We start from the raw sequence: 9,278 nt of genomic DNA, 5'->3' as shown, positions 1-9,278 counted from the left end.
TTTTTTTTAAATATATAGATAGAGAGAGGGTTATATATATATATATATATATATATATATATATATATATATATATATATATATATATATATATATATTTTTTTTTTTTTTTTTTACCTTTTTTCTCTAGTTGATGATCAATAATTATCATCAAATTATTATCAAACCTAAATAAATTAAATAAAAGTACAACGTCTAACTGCCCAGTCTTTTTTTTTGTCTGGAATTGCAGTAGTAGTTTTTTTTCTCCAAGGCGTCATAAAAGCAAGTCAAGTTGTCTCAAAGTTATTCACGAGTAAAGCCCTTTTTGTCATGCACTGACGACGTTTCTGCACGTGCTTGCAGATAAAAACTCACAGCAAACCGCATCTCCTTTAACTACCCATGCTCCTTCCCTCCCCTCCTACCCTCGATGTCCACTCCCAGCATTATTCTCATATACTCATAGACGACGTAGGACACGCTCACGGCCGGGACGATCTTTAGCAGGTTGGGGGAGATTCCTCGGTAAAGTCCGGCGATGCCCTCTTGCGTGACAATGTTGCGGAGCAACGACAGCATTGAAAGTTTAGGGGATCCTTTCACTGAAGCTGATTGGAGAGAAATATAGGAAAAATCAAGTTAGGAAAAAAAATATATATTATTTTATATATTTTTACAGAACATGAGAGATACAAGTATAAGAACTTTGGGTCTCCTTCTAAAAAGAAGGAAGTAGTTCAGGAATTACAGCCGAAGATGTTGAGTCTTTGGATTTCAAATATCAGCAGACAAACTGACACAACTACAAGATCTAAAGTATTCATTTTTTAATAATTTAATAGTTGATTAAAGTTAGTTGGTTTTGATTGTGTTCAACCCTTATTAAATTAAATCATTATTTGAAAACTGCTTTTTGCTTTTTGTGTTTCTTTCAATTTAATTAAATTCAGTTCATCTCATCTATTTAGAACTGGCCATTGTCTTCCTGTGCAGTTTCGCCTGAATACAATCTCGCTTGCAGCACAATCTGGGCTTTCTGTCCTTCAATTGCATTGCCTCTGGTAGATTTCTGACCAATCAGTGAACAGAAAGAGAAATAGTGAACGATTACGTCGATTTTCTGCACTGTTTTAGAATTGTAGTCTGTCTGTAGTTTTAGCAACCACAGCGGAGGAAGTGAACAAAGCCGTTCAGTCTGTGTCGGCCACACTTCCAAATATTGAGTTAAGATTAACATCTGCCTCGTTCAGAATATCCCTTCTCTTTTTGAGGTGGAAGACGGTGTTGTTTGCAGCACAGGGAATTTCCGGTAAGCTTCATAGCACTGAACCGGCGCGTTACGTGACAAACGTTAGCAATCGGGTAACATTTAAAACCTTAACACAGTCCACCCCTCCAGGAAGCAATCGCAGGAAAAAGACAATTTACAACAAAACGTCAATTCAGTCAAATCATACATCCACTCTAATTACATTTATAATGCAATTTGGCTGATATGAAACTATATTTGATTCTCTGAAACATTTGGTGGAATCCAGATGCCAGCAGCCGTCCTAACCTTGTGCTTGCATGCGTGTGCGGACCAGTGCCAGCGGGTAACTCGCAAGCATCCCGCATGTACTGGAGACTGCGCCGCATCCCAACAGCACCATCACTCCCGGGTCAGACAAGCCCGTGTTCCGGTTCAGCCATGAAAGCTTGAGCGTCTGTGGAAGACAAGAATGAGTGGGAAGTGAAGAGTCGGGGGAAATGCGCCACACCGAGAGCTGCGCGTCCCTCTGACCTCATACACGGCCAGGTCAATACCAGCATAAGGGACGATGCTCAGCATGTTGGGGACGTAGCCCTTGTAGAAGGCCGCGGCGCCTTCCCGCTGCAGGATCTGTTTGGCGCAGTCTGCTATTCCTGTGAACTGACCCGTTTTTCTGAGATTGAGCCGCGTCTTCAGCACCTGATACACAGACAGAGGGACTGAGATCATTCATTTATAAGCAACCTTAGCGTTTCCTGTTAGCACCGTCGGATGATTCGTATATGTTCGGCCCATTACCTCCATCGGGTAAATGATTGTCTGAGCTATTGCTCCAGCCAAAGAGCCGGCGACGAACCTCTCATGAAGCCTCAGAGTTCTTGTTTCATCATGACCGCGCATCACAGTTTTGATCTATGCAGAACACATGGAAGGCAAAGGTTTGGAATAAGCATCACTGTCAAACATTTATGCTCTGTGATCTTAAATAAACTCAAAACTAAAGGGAAATGTAGCTACAAGACTTAGATTTTATATTACTAACATCTTAGTTTCGTGCCATTCATTAGTTTGTGAGAGAAGAGCAATACCACTGCCTTGTTAATTAATACAAGTTAAATTTCCAGCAGTTAATTTTCAGAATGCAGCCTGTAATTATGACTGTCTGCATGCATCGTTGTGACCACATTGTATTATAGTCGGATTGAATTGGACTGTGGTTGATTGTATTTGTCTTGGATTGGCCCAGATTTACTTGTACTGAAACAGTCTGTTTAGTTTCATATAAGCTGACTTTGTATTCATAAAGCTTCTCAAGATGGGGTTTGTTGTGAATTTGTGCATCATAAATATCACAACCCACACTGAACTGAACTGAACTGAACTACAATAGAATAGAACTGATTGGATTAAACTGAACTAATCTGAGCTCTGTTGTATTGGACTTATTCAAATGAAAGAGAAGTTAAACTTAATAGAATAAAATCAAATGAATTCCAGATGACGATTGAAGTGAAAATTTGGATATCTGAAGCTTATTCGGGTCAGACTGTCATCTGCGAAAGAATCTCATTGTCTGTTGTTTGACTTTTACTACAATTTTGACCTTCTTACTGCTAGGTTAGACTTTTTTTCCTTTTAATGACGCACAGTGTATAATCCATCTGCTTTTGACTTACAAGCTAAGTGTTGCCATACGGGAAAACAAATCATTTTTAATGATAATTTAACATACAAGCCGAACGATACGACAGATCCAGCTCAAAACTCGTCCAACAGGTGTCGTAGAAGTGCTCACCTGTTCATAAGCGGAGAATTTGATGGCAGTCTCAGGAGCGATTTTCAGAACATTGACTCCGTTGCCTCTCCACAGAGACCATGGTCCTCCCTCGTTCAGCATGTACTTAAACCCGCTTAGAGCGCTGCCTCTAAAATCAGAGGAGCCGTGTACCTGTACAGAGAGGGAATAGTTAGGTATAAGACACTCCTTTTCTCATACATTTTACAATACTGCTGTTGGACTGACTTGTCTGAAGACTTTGAGGCGGTCCAGTGGAGCGGTTCCGGTTCGGGACACAGATCCGGCCATGACTCCCGCCATCAGCTGCCGCCACATGTAGCCAGATTTCTTCTGCGCTTCCGAAAACTCCTCTGGGACCGTCAGCTGCTCGCCTGTGTCCAATATCTACTGAGACCATAAATCGGGGAGCAAAGAACAAGCTGCACATTTCAAAATAAGGAGTTAGAAATAAATCTCAGACATTTGATATTTTGTAGTCTAGAGACCGACTGTAGGAACCACCTCCGTCACGTTCCAACTAACTGCGGCGTCTCTGTTTTTTTACAGATGTTCTTGTTCAAGTTCCGCAAGCTCGTTTACCATTGAACGCTTCCAGAACCGAGCCACATCCTCCATGTCGCTCAGGTGTTTGAACAGGAAGTAGTCGCGCCACTCACTCCAGTTAATCGTCATGGTGCCGTCCCTGTCCATGCTGAAGAAAAAACAAACGTATTAACAGGCACACTGACGTAGGCACTGCAGCCATAACGTATGATAGGAAAGTTTATTTCTAAAGGGCTGGAACGATGAATAGGATTCATTGTGATGAATCCATCATTGGAATAATCGTCAATTAATTTAGTAATCAATTAATCAATAACTTGAGTATATAGTAAAACAACACGTCAATGACCGAGTCAGCAAGTAATGTGGATGGGTGATCTGGATTTAAGTTTATTATGATCTTTTAGGGTATATGTTGGAATAATTATAAAAATGGTGAGATAAAGTATTTAAAATCTATTGTAGTGTTTTTTTTAAGACTTCATGGCTAAAATTGCACATCATTGCAGTCAAAGCACTACAAACTTAAACACTACACTTAAAAAACCGCCATAAAAAACAACCAATTATAAAACAAGCTACTTTAGGACTCCAGTTACTTTAAATAAGTAAACAAAGAGTAACTGTATTTAATGATATTTTAAAATACATTAATATTTATTACTCCTATCAAATAACTAACAGCTGTCACTACCAATTCATAGGGATTTTTCTACTTTTTTAATTAAAATTTTTACTTTCACTCAGAGAATGAGCTTGGATCCATCCATTTATTCATTCACAAAGTCCTTATCCTGGCAATTAGCAAACAAATTAGTTTTGCAAACCTAACTACGATAAAACAGGAGAGATTTAGCCTGACTTACCGTTGGATTTTGTGAAAAAGCCAGATTCTGTCTGTTTTTGAACGGTTCATAAATCTGGCTACAACTGTGTAGTGTTGTGAAGAAGAGCCTGGATGACCAACCTTAGCATAATCCTAGTGGCATCTTCAGGGCTAACATTCACACCGATGGTGTGCAGACAGTCCTGAATGTCTTCCACATCAATCCGACCTGCAGATATGAAGAGACAGCAGAACACAAGAAGGAAGTTGGGAGGTTTGGGATAAAACAACATGTTAAAAAAACAACAACACTGAGGTTCATTGTTCTTCCGTCTTAATCCTTTCGGCCACAGACCGTCTTTGTTTCTGTCCACATGGTGAAACATGACTTTAAGCTGCTTCTCATGGTTGTGAAGGTACTCGACAAACTCCTCGAAGTCCAGGACTCCGTCTTGGTTGGTGTCCCCAGTCTCTACAATCTGACAATGTAAGTGAAGAATTTAAATATATTATCTATCTATCTATCTATCTATCTATCTATCTATCTATCTATCTATCTATCTATCTATCTATCTATCTATCTATGAAATAAATATATATAAATAATATATTTGGCCATGTTTAATGAATGTATGCCCATAGTTCTGCTTAGGAGGAAAAGTCGCTGAAGGTTTGTGGCCCTGCTTACTCAAAGTAGAAGCAAAAAGTGTGGATGATAAGAGAAAAAAATACTTCAACACCTGTGCTGATGGGGCAAATGGGTCACACTTTGGATTGCCACCCTGCTTTATTGAAATATCCTCCCTAAAAAGCCTACATACAAATGAACCTAAAATACTAAAATATAACAAATTATTGGACAGTAAAACAAACAAAAAAATGGTACCTATAGGAACTGAACAAAACCTCAGAAATACAACCAGGACAACTTGATAATACATGAAAAAATACAAGGAGTACAACAGGGATAAAGGTTACCATTCTCAGCTTACAAGAGCAGCCTCCTTAGACAGAAATAACCACCACGCTGCCCTTCACGTGCCCACATGCAGAAACCTTCACAGACACATGGCCACACGCACACAGCGACTCTTCTCCTGTCGTGATTTTCATGTTTTCTCTAACTTTACATATTAAACACAAAAGCAGAGGAGGAAAACGAAACGGCAATACGGAGAAACGGCGAAAAGCAAAGCGCCACAGACAGACCGAGGAGAGTTAAATTGCCTGCCTGTGTTCACAAAACAGCCACGCCGCTGATGTTCTGGCACAAACTGTACACAAACAAACCGGAGGTCGCACGGTTCAAGAGCGTTTACGGGATGAAAGCAGCGGAAAGGCTGCACACTTTTAACCAGACCTCAACAGAAACCACTGAGTGCTAAGACCCACAAACATGTGTGGGTCACTGTACACTGTTACAAAAACCAACTCAAGCCACTTCACATGGCGCAGTTTGAATAAAGATGGGCCATTATCCGTTTTACTTAAAGTAATATTTTTCATTTTGTTTTCCTTCCATTATTACGAGGGACACAATTAACCCTGTTATGTTCTGTTATACAACAAAGTAAAAGATTGGCATATAGATCTTGCCAAAAATGATTATGAAATTTAGAAAAAGATGTTAAAGATGTTAAAGATGTAATTATTGTTGGAAATATCTTCCAACAAAATAAATACAAAATAAATTGTTGGAGAAGATATTTAGATGCTTTCTGGGTGGGGAATATTTATTTTTTTTAATTTATGTTTATCAATTCATAAATTATTTGAGAGTGGTTAGACAGGAAAGTGGGTAATGAAGACACGCAGCAAAGGTCATCAGGCCGGGACTCGAGCCCGTGACGTTCGTGTCGAGGACTAAGGCCTCCACATGCGAGTTGTGCTTTACCCACGCGCCACCACATCACCCCAGGTGGGAGACATTTCATCAGACTTTTTAACATAGTTTCATTTAGTCTGTGATAAACTACAAACCTTCTTTTCTTATTTGCCCTGAATGGAGGGTGCTTACTTACCTTCTTTAGGCAGCCGTTGGAGAGCCCTCTGTGTGCCAGCCCCGCCTCCAGCTCCAGCATGTCAATGCGTCCGTCTTTGTTGAGGTCCAGCTGTTCAAACAGCTCAGCCCAGTGCTTCCTTCTCTCCTCATCTGGAACAAAATGTTCACCTTCCTGACACTGCACCTTCAGGATCCAAGTCGACCGCTGGGTTGTCATGGCCGGTCGTCACTTGGAGTCAGCTGCAATGCAAGAGCATCAGTTCAACAAGCTTCATAGCGAACAATGAACATTCTTCACACCCGCACACCGAGGCAGCGATGGACTTTTAGACTTGGCTTCTTCACCTAAGGCCCAGAAGGGGAGCCAATGCAGTTGTGCTGAAGGTCTTTTCAATTAAATATTCATGCAGACATAACCAAATGTCTTATTACTGCACATATCAGGCAAGATATTGAAAGATTTCACCAAGAGTACTTGAACAGATGATTCCTTGGGTAGGGATACAACCCTCTCTATGCAACAAGATCTGGAGATGCAAAATCAATGAAGGTCAAAAATAACAAGGGACAAAATATGGAGAATCATACTGGTTGAAACCTTTGAGGTTTTTGTTGTGTTCCTTTCACACCTGAATTCAATTTGTCAAAAAATGTCACAAGGAGGCTCTTTATTTGGAGTTTGATGTATTCAGGTGGTGATTTATGGCATTCATAGCATTTATGAACAGCTCTAACAATTTCTTTTAAAAAGCTGGGCTTCATCTTTGAGTTAATTTCAATTTATTTTATTTATATACCGTCAAAAAAAAAAAAAAGATCCATTTGCAAGACAGCTGATCTAACTCAGTAATCCAGTCACAAAGCCATATTCCTCCTGGACCATACATACTTTCTGTGTTAAGAAAGTACTCATGTACATTTCTGTCAAATATTTTGTCTAGGATAGAAAACACAGAATCAATTAACTACATGTGCTTTTTATGGAAAAATAAAAGTAGGAAAACAATGATGAGTGCAGCAATAGCTGTTTCAGTAACTTCATCCACAACTATGTGATTCTTTCTTTCTCTACTTTCTCTAGAAAGAATAAAAAAACAAGGAGAGAACACATTATAAATGATGTCAGTAGCCCCATCAGTGACTTTTACCAGTAGAATCACAACTAAACACAGGATCACAGGGCCAGGAGTCATTTCTTTGGAAAGCAAAAAAGAGAGTAGGTCAATTTTTGTGAGGGTTCCCTATAAACTATGCCATGTTTATAGGGAACGTTTCAGAAAGAAGAGGTACAAAGTCAGTTGAGGCAAACTTCAGAAGTTCACGTCACGATATTGAGTCTGTTGTTGCATGTCCTTCCCCTCCATTCTCCCTCCCTGCCCATTTCCTGACCGGTTACCGTCAATAAACTCCTCTAACACCACTGAGTCTTCCTGCAGCTTGAAGGTGATGTTTAGCCAACTCTTTGCACTTTGAGGGAAATAAAAAAATGTGTGAGCATAGGGCACCAAAACTGACTCCAGCCCAGAGGCCCAGATTTCCCTAAGTCCGGCCCTGGTAGGCATAGTTTACAAGAATGAAAAACATTTTCCCTGTTGACTGTTTTTTCTTTTTCAACCGGCGAGCATATTTAGGTCCTTACACTTCAGCACCGAAAATATTTCTGCTAATGCACAAATCATCTCTTATTCTGGAATTATGTACAAATTACATGACGATAATAAAGACACATTAGCAATTAAAGTGTATATTTTCAGCTCACAGCTCCACGCACTGACGCAGGCTGCAATGATAATCACGCATAATCTAATCCTCCAGCAGTTATGGAGGCTGTTGGAGTCTAATTATAAAACCCAGCAGACCTCTGCCTCAGCCTGACTCACTGTTTATCTGCACGCCGAGGCGCCGCCGTCCATAGGCGGATGCAGAGGAGGGTCGTGACTGGCGGGAGAAAGCAGCGGCTCCGGAGCTCCGTGTACTGGGGCCAGTTGACGCGGATCCACTACGTCCCAGTGGATCCCGCGGGTTCCCGGTTTAGCCCAGCTGTTCGCTCCGTGCTGGGTGGATTTCCTTCACACGGTTCTGTTCACGAAGCAGGAAGAGGGGAGAGAGAAGCAGTCCGCTGGCGGCCACGGTGTCCGATGAGTGAATGTGGAGGATGTAGAACTGGTTCAAAGCTGCGTGTTCCACTTCTCTCCTCTTCTTTAATGCTTAGCTGACTTATTTCCCTCAAGCATTCACAAGACGCATTCAGATTACTTATAATATTTTTCTTCTTTACCACCAAAACGGTTCCTCTTTTCTTTTATGCGTGCAAACGTTTAGTTCGCCTTTTTCTTTCATTTGTGCAGCACCTGCAACTATTTAGATGCCAAAAAGATATACAGACAATCTCTGCTTAAGCTCTTATCTGAACTAACTAAACACAACATGCACAGATAACATTTCAAAGCTGTAACTGTCAGGACTTTATGTCTTCAGTGCGTTTGCACCGCAGGTTTCAAGTTTCCTCACATGATAGTTGCCATTTCACTCCGGTCGCCCACTTCTCGTAAACAGTGAGGAGGACATCAGCTCCTTTCCTCAGAGGACTGTTAAAGCAGCTTCCCAGTGTCCAACTGGTGCTTTAATGGCACAAATATGAGAACAAGGGCTGCCAGCATTTAGCTGCGTGACAGCGTAGGATAGAACTGGGCAATACTTATATTGAAAATGATTAATTTTATTGTTTTAATATGAAATACCGCCAAACTGTTGATATGACCTTTCTTGTTTTATCCTCAACTTCTTCTTTGGTTGTTTTTCTCGACTTCTCTTTTAACCCTCTTAAGACCATAATTGTAACTGGGGCGCCTGGTATTTTTCTGATTTTATGGCT

The 9,278-nt window shown here is 40.6% G+C and overlaps 2 protein-coding genes across 5 annotated transcripts in view; one reads left to right on the top strand and one right to left on the bottom strand.

Moving 5' to 3' along the window:
* LOC106960585 (regulator of G-protein signaling 5) overlaps positions 1 to 9,278 on the top strand; it is a 40,125-nt gene that overhangs the window by 17,871 nt on the left and 12,976 nt on the right. The gene's annotated exons all lie outside the window — the stretch shown is intronic.
* The window catches only part of slc25a23a (solute carrier family 25 member 23a), a 22,149-nt gene that overhangs the window by 4,635 nt on the left and 8,236 nt on the right, over positions 1 to 9,278 (bottom strand). The window contains exons 1-11 of one of the 3 annotated variants that reach the window (XM_015053734.1): positions 8,284 to 9,084; positions 6,423 to 6,643; positions 4,757 to 4,880; positions 4,543 to 4,630; positions 3,612 to 3,723; positions 3,258 to 3,416; positions 3,030 to 3,182; positions 2,033 to 2,146; positions 1,766 to 1,933; positions 1,541 to 1,688; positions 408 to 590 (exon numbers count right to left, since the gene is read on the bottom strand). In XM_015053734.1, the coding sequence (XP_014909220.1) occupies positions 408 to 590; positions 1,541 to 1,688; positions 1,766 to 1,933; positions 2,033 to 2,146; positions 3,030 to 3,182; positions 3,258 to 3,416; positions 3,612 to 3,723; positions 4,543 to 4,630; positions 4,757 to 4,880; positions 6,423 to 6,620 (1,447 nt within the window). In that variant the 5' untranslated portion in view covers positions 6,621 to 6,643; positions 8,284 to 9,084. Of the gene's footprint in view, positions 1 to 238; positions 591 to 1,540; positions 1,689 to 1,765; positions 1,934 to 2,032; positions 2,147 to 3,029; positions 3,183 to 3,257; positions 3,417 to 3,611; positions 3,724 to 4,542; positions 4,631 to 4,756; positions 4,881 to 6,422; positions 6,644 to 8,283; positions 9,085 to 9,278 lie in introns of those variants that run through there. The other 2 variants (XM_015053731.1, XM_015053732.1) reach the window with 2 other exon arrangements.

Source organism: Poecilia latipinna, unplaced genomic scaffold (assembly GCF_001443285.1).
Source record: "Poecilia latipinna isolate Pla-1442-1.1 unplaced genomic scaffold, P_latipinna-1.0 Scaffold1200, whole genome shotgun sequence".
NCBI classification, from domain to species: domain Eukaryota; kingdom Metazoa; phylum Chordata; class Actinopteri; order Cyprinodontiformes; family Poeciliidae; genus Poecilia; species Poecilia latipinna.
The sequence above is the reverse complement of the archived record's forward strand: the minus strand, read 5'-3'. Positions and strand labels throughout refer to the sequence as shown.